This window comes from Lolium perenne, chromosome 1, assembly GCF_019359855.2.
Source record: "Lolium perenne isolate Kyuss_39 chromosome 1, Kyuss_2.0, whole genome shotgun sequence".
In the NCBI taxonomy this organism is placed as follows: Eukaryota; Viridiplantae; Streptophyta; class Magnoliopsida; order Poales; family Poaceae; genus Lolium; species Lolium perenne.
In genome coordinates, this window is record NC_067244.2 from 185,697,004 (window position 1) to 185,711,178 (window position 14,175).

Here is a 14,175-nt window from a genome sequence, read left to right on the forward strand (position 1 = left end):
TATGCTTGGAGGGGAACTTGGAGAAAATAAAACATAAAATCACCTGAAATACAACTATCGCGTTAAAAAGAACCGAATAATCATGAAGACAAGGTTTACCAAAGTGTCATTTCTGGTACTGAGTATAATAAACATGAATCAAATTTTCAACTTTATAGTGGCAACAAACAAGAAAAAGCACTCCGTATACGTTTTTTGGAAAATAAAATAAAAAACACCCCACATTTCATCATCAACCTTAAAACGTGTTCATCTATCTAAAGAAAAAAAAGAAAACAATTTCATCCCTCGGCAGTGTGACGTTGGTCAAAAAAACACTGGAACAGAACACCACCGCCGAACGAACACACGCGCCGCACCCCATTTCCAGAGGAAGGAGAGAGAGCACGAAAAGCAAGCAGCAGGAGGAGCGCCTCCCTTCCCTTCCCACCGCATCATCACCAACCCCCAACTCCCCTCTGCTCTCTCCCCAAAAAATCCTACTACTCCTATTCTCTGCCCGCAAACCCCCATCCCCGCCCCAGATCTGCCCCGCCCGCCCGCGGGCACCGCCACCGGCGCGGCCCAAAACCCTCCCGCGGGGCGCCGCCGCGATGCGCCGCCCGTGCTGCTCGCTCTGCACCACCTGCTACGACGAGGACGAGCACGCGCCGCTGCTGCTCCACTGCGGCCACGGCTTCTGCCGCGCCTGCCTCGCGCGCGTGCTCGCCACCTCCCCCGGCGCCGCCGCCATCGCCTGCCCGCGCTGCCGCCACCACACCGCCGTCGGCAACTCCGTCTCCGCGCTCCGCAAGAACTACCCCATCCTCTCCCTCCTCTCCTCCTCCCCCTCCTCACCCTCCTTCCGCCACTCCGACTCCGCCTCCTCCTCCTCCGCCTCCGACGACGACGACTTCTTCGCACGCCCCAAGCGCCGCCCCGCCGCCGCCACCGCCCCAATCACCCCACCCGCCTGCACCTCCGTAGACCTCGCCTCGCACCCGGACCTCAAGCTCGCCCGCCGCATCGGGAGCGGGCCTCCCGGGCCCGCGGGCCAGGAGGTGTTCGCCGCCACGCTCTCCCGCGGCGGCGGCCGCGCTGGCGGCGGCGCCAAGAGGTGCAAGCACCAGGTGGCCGTGAAGAGGGTGCCCCTGTCCGCCGCGGACGACCTCGAGGGCGTCAAGGACGATGTGGAGCGCCTGAGGCGAGCCTCCACCTGGTGCCGGAACGTCTGCACCTTCCATGGAGCAATGAGGGTCGGCGCCCATCTCTGCTTCGTCATGGACCGCTACCCTGGCTCTGTGCAGGAGGAGATGCGCCAGAACGGTGGGCGACTCACGCTAGAGCAGATCCTCAGGTATCACATTGTTGCATCTAATCATTACTTGTTCTTGCTGCTCTTGATCGCTCAAAACAATGAATAATCACCTCGAAACATAGATCATTTTGCAATGCCAGTTTATCTGCTAACAACATATTTTTACATGTGCATGATTTTTTTATGCTGGCTCACCGAGTAGTCTTGATAGAGTGATTATTAAAGATGAAATGTAGTTGCATGGTACTTTGAGCTGCAACAGGGGAAGCACTTACGTGATCAGTGCCGCGATTCAATTCGTAATTGGCAAGTTTTTGGTACGGATACGTGTCCGGCTACGTCTGGTTAGGTGCTGCCACCTTCTTTGCCCCCTTTCGACTGTGTATCTTGTCGTGTTCTAGGCGTAGGAAGATCAGAGCTCTTACCAAGTTAACGTTTGCATGAGTTTTTGAATGATCATTAAAGATGCCATATAGGTGTATGCTAGTTTGAGCTGCGACGTGGAAAGCGTCTACATGATTAGTGGTGCTATTCAATTCGTTATCCGTGAGTTTTTTGGTACGGGTACGTGTCCAGCTATGTCTGGTTAAGTGCTGCCAGTTCCTTTGTCCTCTTTGGACTGTATTTGTTGTCGTGTTGTAAGCGTAGGACGCTCAGGGCTCTCATGAAGGTACATTTGATTTTAGTTCACACCCGTAAGATTTAGTTGTAAGATTGAGGTGCTCTCTGCTTCCAGTAAAATCCAGCTGGTATAATCAATAGATCAAGTTGCCGCATCACCTGTCGGTTTATCTGCTAACTGCACACGTCATTGGCATGAGTTTTTGAGTGATCATTAATGATGACATATAGGTCTACGGTAGTTTGAGCTGCGACGTGGAAAGCGGTCAGTTGATCAGTGGCGCTATTCAGTTCGTTATCTGCGAGTTTTTGGTACGGGTACGGGTACGTGTCTACCTATGTCTGGTTAAGTGCTGCCAGCTTCTTTGTCCCCTTTGGACTGTATTTGTTGTCGTGTTGTAAGCGTATGACTCTCACGGCTCTCATGAAGATAAATTTGATTTTGGTTAATACCTGTAAGATTGAGTTGTAAGATTGAGGTGCTTCCAGTAAAATCCAGTTGGTATAATCATAGATCAAGTTGCAGCATCACATGTCAGCTTATCTGCTAACTGCTGCATGTGTCATTTGCATGAGTTTTTGAGTGATCATTAAAGATGACATATAGGTCTATGGTAGTTTGAGCTGCGGCATGGAAAGTGGTTTTACTTGATTAGTGGTGCTATTCAATTCGTTATCCGCGAGTTTTTGGTATGGGTATGTGTCCAGCTATGTCTGGTTAAGTGCTGCCAGATTCTTTGTCCCCTTTGGACTGTTTTTGTTGTCATGTTGTAAGCGTAGGACGCTCAGGGCTCTCATGAAGATAAATTTGATTTTAGTTAATACACGTAAGATTGAGCTGTAAGATTGAGGTGATCTCTGCTTCCTGTAAAACCCAGTTGGTATAAACATAGATCAAGCTGCAGCATCACGTGTTTCACGTGTTTGTTTATCTGCTAACTGCACGTGTCATTTGCATGAGTTTGTGAGTGATCATTAAGGATAACATATAGGCGTTTGGTAGTTTGAGCTGCGACGTGGAAAGCACTTACTTGATTAGTGGCGCTATTCAATTCGTTATCCGCGAGTTTTTGGTATGGGTATGTGTCCAGGTATGTCTGGTTAAGTGCTGCCAGCTTTTTTGTCCCATTTGGACTGTATTCGTTGTCGTGTTGTAGGCGTAGGAAGCTCAGAGTTCTTACGAAGTTAAAGTTGAATTTGGTTAATAGTTAATACCCACAAGTTTGATTCGTAAGATTGAGGTGGTCTCTGCTTCAAAGTAAAATCCAGTTGGTGTAAACATAGATCAAGTTGCAACATCGCATCTCGGTTTATCTGCTAACTGCACATGTCATTTGCATGAGTTTTTGAGTGATCATTAATGATGGCATATAGGTCTCTAGTAGTTTGAGCTGCGGAGTGGAAAGCTCTTACTTGATTAGTGGCGCTATTCAATTCGCTATCCGTGAGTTGTTTGTACGGATATTTGTTCTGCTATGTCTAGTTAAGTGCTGCCAGCTTCTTTGTCCCCTTTGGACTGTATTTGTTGTCGTGTTGCAGGCCTAGAAAGCTCAGAGCTCGTATGAAGTTGAAGTTAATTTTGGTTAATACCCATAAGATTGAGGTGCTCTATGCTTCCTGTAAAACCCACTTGGTATAAACATAGATCAAGCTGCAGCATCACGTGTTTGTTTATCTGCTAACTGCACGTGTCATTTGCATGAGTTTCTGAGCGATCATTTAAGATGACATATAGGTCTATGGAAGTTTGAGCTATGATGTGGAAAGCGGTTACTTGATTAGTGGCGCTATTCAATTTGTTATCTGTGAGTTTTTTGGTACGGATTCGTGTCCAGCTTTGTCTGGTTATGTGCTGGCAGCTTCTTTGTCCCCTTTGGATTGTATTTGTTGTGTGTTGTAAGTGTAGGAGGCTCAGAGCTCTCATGAAGGTAAAATTTATTGAGGTGCTCTTTGCTTCCACTAAAAATCCAATTGGCGGATATCTTTTACTCAGGATCTCACTGTACTGCATGGCTCTGTCTTCCAATGTGTTTGTTAGTCAATTCTCATCGCTGTTGAGCCGTGGAAGTGCAGTTCTCCGTGTTACCCATGAACCGAGTGATCAGCATGCTCGGGCATGCTAAGAGCATATACTCAGTTGAGAGTGCTGCTCATAAGAGGTGCTGAGTTTTTTTAAATCATATCTGGCACTTGCACATCAGGCGTTCCCCCAGAAAACTTACGTGGCCTTGACAATGGAAGACATGGATCCAAATTTGACACGGTAGTCCATGTCCATGGTTGTTCTCTGCTGCAATAATGTCTGTCATATCAGCGCTATAGGTTTCCAAGGATCTGTTTTATTTTCTGTGCAATGGACTAATGGAGGATTGGAGGCCATCTATATATTTTGTCTGATATTTGTACGTTAGTACATGTTCGGTTCTAGTTTGCATTATTGTTTAACGCATTCCAGTTCACCAGCTGTCCATGCTCAAATATTTGCTCTACAGTTGTCTGTTTAATTATCCCAATATATTCTATTGTACAGCCAAACAGTGTTTATATAGCTTTATTCACAGTGGGTCTCAGAACTCTGTCCTTGGTCAAAGTTATTAGCTACATTTTCAAGTTAACAGTGACAATGTAAAATACTGCCATTTATGCTGTATTGGTATGATACGTTGATGGGAGATTTGCAGTAGAAAGTGCTATGCAACTACAACAGAACTAGATAAGTGCCAAAGACTCGTAAATGTTTCCTTCTTGGAATTACTGTTTTGTTCCTACAAATATGCCAGAAGTTCTCCAACAGTATGCTAATGCCAACTGCACTGTTAATAGCTGTAGTGGTGCATGAACCACCCATGGCATAATAGGAAAGGCTACTCAATTTGTCATTTCAGTTCATTTATTTCTTCTGCCACAAGGAAGAGTCATTTCCCTGTTTACCAACCTGTCTAAGGTTTTCATTATCTAAAGTACAATAAAAAATTGAATCTTTTTATTGTGCTCGTTTTATTAACTAAATCTATTGGATCCTGAAGAGCTCTTCTGGGCCTGGCTTTGCAGGTACGGAGCAGATATTGCTCGTGGAGTAGCAGAACTACATGCAGCGGGTATTGTTTGTATGAGCATAAAACCTTCCAATATTCTTTTAGATGCGAATGGCCAGGCAGTCGTTTCCGACTTTGGTCTTTCGGCTATTCTGAAGAACCTCACTAGTCGGAAAGTACCTGATGACTCTAACATGGCTGGCATGGATGGTACTGTGCTTAGCCCCAATTATACAGCCCCAGAGGCATGGGGAACATTGAAGAAATCTCTGATTTCGTTTGGGGATAGTGCAGATGACATCTATAAGTCAGATGCATGGAGTTTTGGATGTGCACTTGTGGAAATGTGTACTGGTGCTGTTCCGTAAGTAGTCTGATTCTTACTTTCGTGTTTCTTAATACTTTGAGAATGGTGTCGTTAGATTCTAAATGAAATGCAGATGGGCTGGGCTAAGTGCAGAGGACGTCTATAAGTCTGTCGTAAAAGAAAAGAAGCCACCTCCACAATATTCAAGAGTAGTAGGTGTAGGACTTCCTGGGGAATTGTGGAAGATGATTGGTGATTGTTTCCAGAGCCGTCCCTCCAAAAGACCATCTTTCCAGGATATGCTAAAAACTTTTCTTCGCCATCTACTAGATATACCAAGGAGCCCACCTGCAAGTCCTGAGAAGTAAGTTCTTCATCTATGTTTGTACTACTTTGTAAAGCATGAGAAATGGGAACTACTACACTAGTTCGGTTTTCATGTTGTTTTAGACAGTGGTTTCCAATACGAACATTTTCATCTGCTAGCACAAGAGGTGAACAAGTATAATGATATGCATTACCTTTGATAATGATAATAATCTACAAATAGCATACCCATGAAATAAATACAACTGCTTTTATGTATAGTAATGATAACTTTAAAATATTGACTGCATACATTCTAGGGTGCATCTATTGGAACTTACTAAGAGAATGTAGACATATTAGACAAGGATAAAGGAGATCTGCTTATCCTAGTTCTAGGCTAATGTTGGTTCCCATATATGAATGAAAGGAGAAGAAGTTCATGAAATCTTCACAGAAAGTGTAGCAGCAAATGATTAATGTTACCTTCAATAGAATATGTTATATTTTTCCAAGTAATTCTTTTGGGAGTATGCGAGTTTTCAGATATAAAGGATTCTAACATATTACTTTCTCAAGCAGTGATGTAAGATTGCCCAATGGCGTGGAACCACCACAAACCTCAATTCTGGACCTTGCTCATGATAATCCGAATGCTTTACATCATCTTGTATGTGAAGGTGATGCTGCAGGTGTTAGGTTAGCTCTTAGCAACTTCTTATGTCTAAATATGCAGCTGTAGCCTATAACTGTCTTAACATTTGAAACCTTTTGCACCTGCCAGGGATCTACTTGCAGAGGCCGCTTCAAAGGGAAATGCTAGTTTGATTCGTTCCCTCTTGGAAACTCAAAATACAGATGGGCACACTGCATTGCATTTAGCATGCCGCAGAGGCTCAGCAGAGCTTGTGGAAGCTATTGTAGCTTATCAAGAGAATGTAGACATATTAGACAAGGATGAAGGTCCTCCCATAGTATTTGCTTTGGCCGCTGGCTCTCCACAATGTGTCCGTGCACTTATAAGGAGATCTTCTAATGTCAATTCTACGCTAAGAGAAGGCCTTGGTCCTTCTCTTGCCCATATCTGTGCTCATCATGGTCAGCCTGAATGCATGGAAGTACGTCATCATGTTCACCTCCTACGTTTTCAGATCGCTTGTTCCTACTTCTACAACTTTCCTGTGTGTTACGCAGGAATTGCTCATGGCCGGAGCTGATCCTAATGCCGTAGATGGAGACAGTGAATCCATTCTGCATATTGCTGTAGCCAAGAGATATACCGATTGTGCTATTGTCATATTGGAAAATGGAGGTTGCAGTTCTATGAGCATACCAAATTCTCAGAATAAAACGTAAGAATATTTGCCTAGTGGAAATATAGCTGGGAAATTAGTTCTTGTTCATGTGTTCTTTTATGCAGCTTCCGGTCACTACACTTCTGTTAATTCATTTGATCCGCGGGAGCTTGAGATCTTCCTCTTTTGGGTGTTTTATCTGTCCAGTTCCTTTCTATACCATGACACAATTCTTCTCATGGTGAATAGGCCATTGCATTTATGTATAGAGACATGGAATGCCACTTTGGTGAAAAGATGGGTCGAAGTTGCATCAGAAGAGGAGATACTTGAAGCAATTGATGTACCTAGCCCTGTCGGAACAGCTTTGTGCATGGCAGCTGCTCTTAAAAAGGAGCATGAGAAAGGTAATTGCGGAATTTTCTTATACCATGGTCAACAGATATGAATGGGCATGTCAGCTCCTTAATGATACAGTGGACAGAAATCTGCCTTTCTCCATGTCATACCATGTCTGTTCTAATAGTATATTTGGCTTGTATTGCTAGAGGGCCGAGAGTTGGTAAGAATATTGCTTGCTGCCGGTGCTGATCCTACAGCACAAGATGCCCCACACTGTCGAACTGCACTGCATACCGCAGCAATGATCAACGATGCAGAATTGGTAAAGGTAAAGGTTATCTGGCGACTACATTTTTTCTATGCTTTTTTACTATTCCGCTGTCCATATCAAAATATGACTTGCTTTTTCTTTGTTGTTTCTTATGACAGATTATTTTGGAAGCTGGAGTTGATGTAAACATAAGAAATGCTCAAAACACAACACCACTTCATGTTGCACTGAACAGAGGTGCAAACTCATGTGTTGGCTTGCTTTTAGCTGCTGGGGCAAACTGTAATCTACAGGTACCATGGCTGAGTATCTTTCAATCATTTTTTAGAAGATAATTATATAAGTCTAGAAGCTGACCTGTATAGCATGTCTTATGCAAGTGGCAAAGTACATATTAGGAATCATATGGTTGATTTACTTTTGTTCTTGCTCAAATTTATGTGATTTGCATCAAGTTTGCACCTTATAAAATTTCAAATCCTATACAGAAACAAACTGGTCAGCCAAAAATATTTCTTAATCTCTGAATTAAGAGCAGTTTGGAAGGACCTTACAAACATGATGTTTTATAAACGATTTACTGTAGAAAGGACATGCACTGCTATATATTTGAAACCAAGTGTGCAGTGTCCCAATGTTACTTCCCATGTGTTTGCACACTGAAGCATATGAACTCCCACTGAGTTACACATCCTAAATATCAAGCTCCAGGAAGCTTGGTAGATGAGCATGAAGAATAGACGCATCCAATTCCCATATGACCTTCAGAGCATAAAAGAAGGATTACCCAATTCATGGAAAGTAGTTTGTTGCTTACCTAGTAATTGCAAGACAAACACATCTTTTATAAATAAATTTGTGTGCATCTAGGCACTTCTGTTTGCATGCCAGCTTAATTAAACCACAAGATTCAGTTACACTTGAGATACTTATATTGAGTGCTATTGATTATCGATCTCCTTACGCTCTTTTGTGCTATGGCTTTTGATTTCTTATAGGAATAAGCTGTATCAAAAATTCAAAATTGAATTTTCAGTTCTCCGCTAGAGGAACATTTCTATGATAGTTTCAGGCCTTATTATAGTTAAGAAGTGCATGCTGGCAATCCTGATCTAATTTTGATGAATAATTAATCCACTGAATTTACTATCTCACTGATGGTATAAATTGGTCCTTATGATGTTGGAATATACTTTTTTTTAATCCTGTATCGACATTGTAAGCAAAATTGGAGTTCAGACAATTTTTGTTTGTCGTTGCAGTTCTATATTTTCTTCAAAACCTGATTTTATTACCAGTGCACCACCATATGCCAACACCAGTTGTTCATGTGTGTTTAATGCTGTGCTATATATGGTTAATCAGGATGATGACGGTGATAACTCGTTTCACATAGCTGCTGATGCATCCAAAATGATACGTGAAAACCTGACTTGGGTTGTTCAAATGCTACAACATCCATCACCTGCTGTTGATGTGAGAAACCACAGGCAAGTTACTAGTGAACACGCTTATCCCTCTTTCTCCCCTTTAGTGGTGGGGGAGAGTGTAAGTATTTTACTCATTATTGTTTTGAGGAATCCTTCTATCAGGATACACCAAACTTTGGGAGTATGGGTACAATACACCAAACGACTTGACATAAAATTCATATATTTGGTTGCTCAAGTAATTATCTCCATTTATTTAAGGCCTTTCGGCAAGACTGTTTGAAGCTATCTTCTTTTACTTGCCTTTGTTTTCTGTAATGGAATTGTGTGAAGAAAACGGTACATGGGTTAGTTTATGTTGTGCAAAATTTACTTTGCACATCATATGTTTACAAGTATGAAAATTAATCCTGTCAACTACAGAGGCTGGACATTGCGAGATTTTCTGGAGAGGCTCCCACGAGAATGGATTTCTGAAGAGTTGATGGAAACACTTGAAGATAAAGGAGTTCATCTCTCCCCAACCATGTAAGTAAATTATGATGTAGTGCTTTATATATCTTTTTGCAGATTGAAATATGTTTTAGCTGTTTCATTGATTCTTATTAGGTCTGATGTTGATTTTTGTTGCTTTTGACTTCAAATACATTGGACAAAATTTCTGTGTTCTTCTAGCTGGTTGTTGTGAATGCTGCCCCATGATTGTATTTAATGTATCGGTTTAATGCTATTGCCAGATATGAGGTTGCGGATTGGGTAAAATTTAGAAGAACGGTTACTTCTCCAGATTTTGGCTGGCAAGGTGCTGGACCCAGAAGCATTGGCTTTGTCCAGTCTATTGTAGACAATGACCACCTTATTGTATCATTTTGTACCGGAGAAGCCCGTGTTTTGACAAGTGAAGTTATAAAAGTTATTCCATTAAATAGGGGCCAGCATGTCCAGCTCAAACCTGATATTTTGGAGCCAAGGTAAATGTAACTTTGTTGCTGCGTGCTTTCAGTACTACACCCTTTTTGTGGGTGGTCTCTACCAGTAAAGTGAAGAAAGCAATGCTTATTATGTTGTGGGTGAATATCTATTCTGTTTCAGTGAATCAATGCGTTTCACTAGCTTGTTTGAAAGCATGGTGAATATTTTTGTGATTTATCTGGACAATAAGATACTTAGAACGAAAATGACACCATATGCTGTTTAGTTCAGTTTGAAGCATGGTGAATATTTTTGTGATTTATCTGGACAATAAGATACTTAGAACGAACATGACACCATATGCTGTTTAGTTCAGTTTGAAGCATGGTGAATATTTTTGTGATTTGACAATAAGATACTTAGAACGAACATGACACCATATGCTGTTTAGTTCAGTTTGAACTGACACAGAATTGGAGTGAGTTTCTGCAATGTCTACTTGTGGGCACCTGATAGTAAAATGCCCGCATGATACTAACATCAGATAAATTCTACTCCATACGCCCCATCTGCTGTGCTAGGTTACATACGCTGATCGTGCTGTCTATTTGTAGGTCAAGGATCCATTGAACCAAAAATTTGGTAGAGACCTTCGAGTATGCTACATGTTCTGAATACGATTAGCTGTTTAAAGTTTAGTTTTCAAACTGAGGTTCTAGGATCATGTCTAATCCCATGTGGTCAAAATGATGATAGCCTGCAAATGGTATATTGCTCTTGCCCTTTCTTTTCAAAATAGAAGTTTGGCTTCTGCCTATTGCGAAAAGAAAGGCTCGCAATCTGATGGTGAAATATATGATTGTCATTTGAGGTTCTCAGAAAAGTAGATATCTTTTCATTTGCTTGTTAGTGTTATTAATCTTTCAAGATATATTAGTTTCAACTGCATGCATCCAGTCACTATACAACCTAATGATTTGTGAAGAAAAAGAAAACTCTGTACTTCCGTTCTGTGCATGAAAATGAACTGTCATCTGATAACCTTTTGTTTCTCCTTCAGATTTGCATTGCGTGGCCAGTCACGAGATACCATAGGCACAGTTCTCTGTGTTGATGATGATGGAATCTTGAGAGTTGGTTTTCCAGGAGCTTCTAGGGGATGGAGGGCTGATCCTGCTGAAATCGAAAGGGTTGAGGAATATAAGGTTGGGAACTGGGTTCGGATTCGTCCCTCACTAACTGTTGCTGTACATGGCATGGAATCTATTACTCCTGGAAGCGTTGGTGTTGTGTACTCCATCAGACCAGACAGCAGCCTTCTATTAGGCCTCTGCTATCTGCCCAATCCATGGCTTTGTGAGCCAGAAGAGGTCGAACATGTAGACGCCTTCAAGGTATTTGTCCTGCAATTATACAATTTCTTTTTATCTGGTCCATGACTCCAAACTTAGGTGTCTAATCATGAAATTCAAGGTTTTATCAATGTTATAGGGGTATTTGTCAGTATTTTTTATTTGACTATATGCTGGATATATTACTTCCTCCGATTCATATTAATTGACTCTAATATGAATGGATCTAGACACATTTTAGTTCTAGATACATCCATATTAGAGTCAAGTAATATGAATCGGAGGGAGTAACTAACTTTTTATTTTGCGGGGAATATTTTGGATATATTAACTAATCAACGACCTCTCATTGGGAGCCATAACAAAAATGATTTACTATAATTGTTTGGTCAATTTTGTATATATTTCTTAATTAAATAGTTTCGACACCGACACACCGCCGCATTGCAAATAAGCTATCCCTTGCGTTCTGTGATCTTTCCTGTCCTATTTTGGTTTTGCTTTGTGTGATATTATTTTATCGGCTTATTTTCCAGATTGGCCATCAAGTTTGCGTAAAGAGGTCTGTCGCAGAGCCCAGATATGGCTGGGGTGGTGAAACTCATCACAGCGTGGGAAAAATAATCGATATCGAGAGTGATGGTCTGCTTATAATTGATATCCCTAATCGATCTGGACCTTGGCAGGCGGATCCATCAGACATGGAAAAGATTGATGATTTTAAGGTATGGAACCACCTACGTCCCCCTCTTTAGTTACCTATAGCTCTTTTGCTGTTTTATGTTGGAGCTATTCTTTCTCCTGATGTTTGTAGAGCAAATGAGTTAAACCCTCTTCTGTTTCTACTTGCAGATTGGTGATTGGGTTAGAGTCAAACAAACAGTTCCATCCCCAAAATATGGATGGGAGGATGTGACTCGTAACAGTATCGGGATAGTTCATAGTCTAGAAGAAGATGGTGATATGGGTGTTGCTTTCTGCTTCAGAAGCAAGCTTTTTCTTTGTTCGGTTGCAGACGTAGAGAAGGCGCAGCAATTTGAAGTTGGTGAAAAGGTTCATGTGTTACCTTCCATATCTCAGCCACGCCTTGGATGGTCAGATGAAACTGCAGCAACCATTGGTGCCATATCAAGGATAGACATGGATGGAACTCTAAATGTCAAGGTTTCCGGCAGAAAAAGCTTGTGGAAGGTCGCTCCAGGTGATGCTGAGAGGCTCTCAGCTTTTGAGGTTGGAGACTGGGTGCGTGTGAAGCCAAGTATTGGCAGTAGACCTACTTATGATTGGAACAGTGCTGGGAAAATAAGCATAGCAGTCGTCCATAGCATTCAGGACTCTGGTTACTTGGAGTTGGCAGGCTGTATGAGGAAAGGGAAATGGTTAACTCATAACACAGAAATTGAGAAAGTACAGCCCTTTAAGATTGGTCTTCATGTTCGGTTCCGTGCTGGAATTTCAGAGCCCAGATGGGGATGGAGAGATGCAAAGCCTGATTCTAGAGGCATAATTGCAGGTGTCCATGCCGATGGAGAACTAAGGGTGGCCTTGTTTGGTGTGCCTGGGTTGTGGAGAGGTGATCCTGCAGATCTTGTGATTGAGCAAGTCTTTGAGGTTGGAGAGTGGGTTAGGCTGAAGAGTGATGCGGATGACTGGAACTCACTCAAACCAGGTAGCATTGGGGTGGTGCATGGGATTGGATATAAAGATGATGTTTGGGACGGCACCATTCATGTGGCATTTTGCGGTGAGCAGGAAAGGTGGATAGGGTTTTCTAGGCAACTTGAAGGAGTCAGCAGGTTTGTCGTTGGGCAACGTGTGCGGATCAAATGTTGCATCCGTCAGCCAAGATTTGGTTGGTCTAATCATAATCATTCGAGTATAGGGACCATCTCATCTATTGATGCTGATGGGAAGCTAAGGATTCACACACCAGCTGGTGCCAGGGCTTGGTTAATAGACCCAGCAGAGGTGGAGAAAGTGGAGGAAGAGGAGGAAGTCTGCATCGGAGACTGGGTAAAGGTTAAGGATTCGGTTGCAACCCCCACATACCAATGGGGCGATGTGAACCATAGCAGCATCGGGGTGGTCCACAGGGCTGGGGATGGGGAGCTCTGGGTTTCCTTCTGTTTCTGTGAGAGACTATGGTTATGCAAAATTTGGGAGGTGGAGAAGGTTAGGCCCTTCCGGCAAGGTGACAGAGTACGGATTCGACCTGGTCTTGTAACCCCGAGGTGGGGATGGGGAATGGAGACATACGCGAGTAAAGGCGAGGTTACAGGTGTGGATGCAAATGGGAAGCTGAGGATCAAGTTTCGGTGGAGGGATAGACCTTGGGTCGGGGACCCTGCTGATATCGTTCTTGATGATACCCCATCACCGACGGAAACTTCTAATGGTTTTTGTTCATAGTCTTGGGTATTCTTTTGACCCCATATACCTGATTCTTGCCCCCTTCCATTGTGCAGTATTTCATACTTAGTTAATCAGCAGTGGAGGTTGCAAGTTGCACATAGGTATCACCAGATAGGCATGGCGGGCTGTGTTTTGCGTGTTGATAGGCAGGAGGGAAAGAAGAAAAGAGGCTGTAAACCTTGAGAAATAGACATGACAATCACCACCTAGGTTCTTACATGTGTAATTATGCGGCTGACTGTTTTTTTCTCCTCTTTCGGTGTATCATATAGCAGTGTACAGGTTCGGACCTGAACATTAATTTAATTGATAGTGCCCCTGTATCTCTTGTTTGTTGGTAGGTTTTCCCAATTTCTGGCACAATGTGAACTTGTGGAGTGCCAAGCCGTGCCCCATGTCCCGCAAGCGTCATCCTGCACCTGCAGGTCAAATGTTGTTTGTGCGTTCTCCCAATGCTGTCGCATCTGCTGCTGTGCTGTTAATAATTGCAGCAGCTATATTGCAACTGCATTTCTATATATGGCGAACTTAGCAAGAACTGTAAGTTTCAGTTGCCAAAATGACAGATCTGCTATCTCTGTTGTGAGGGGTGTAC

At 42.8% G+C, this 14,175-nt stretch overlaps 1 protein-coding gene across 2 annotated transcripts; it reads left to right on the plus strand.

Annotated features, from left to right (window-relative positions):
- Nucleotides 1-377: 377 nt before the first annotated feature.
- On the plus strand, nt 378-13,903 carry LOC127315722 (E3 ubiquitin-protein ligase KEG). Of its 2 annotated transcripts, XM_071820357.1 has the most exons (16): nt 378-1,336; nt 4,970-5,163; nt 5,248-5,317; nt 5,394-5,624; nt 6,149-6,265; nt 6,351-6,684; nt 6,761-6,918; nt 7,111-7,268; nt 7,410-7,531; nt 7,633-7,767; nt 8,840-8,964; nt 9,328-9,432; nt 9,642-9,875; nt 10,877-11,210; nt 11,705-11,893; nt 12,021-13,903. In XM_071820357.1, the coding sequence occupies exons 1-16, from the start codon at nt 594-596 to the stop codon at nt 13,575-13,577; spliced, it is 4,806 nt and encodes a 1,601-aa protein (XP_071676458.1). In that variant the 5' UTR covers nt 378-593; the 3' UTR covers nt 13,578-13,903. The 2 variants fall into 2 exon arrangements, with proteins under 2 accessions (XP_071676458.1, XP_051202149.1); XM_051346189.2 differs by having other exon boundaries at nt 4,970-5,317.
- The last annotated feature ends 272 nt before the right edge of the window (nt 13,904-14,175 follow it).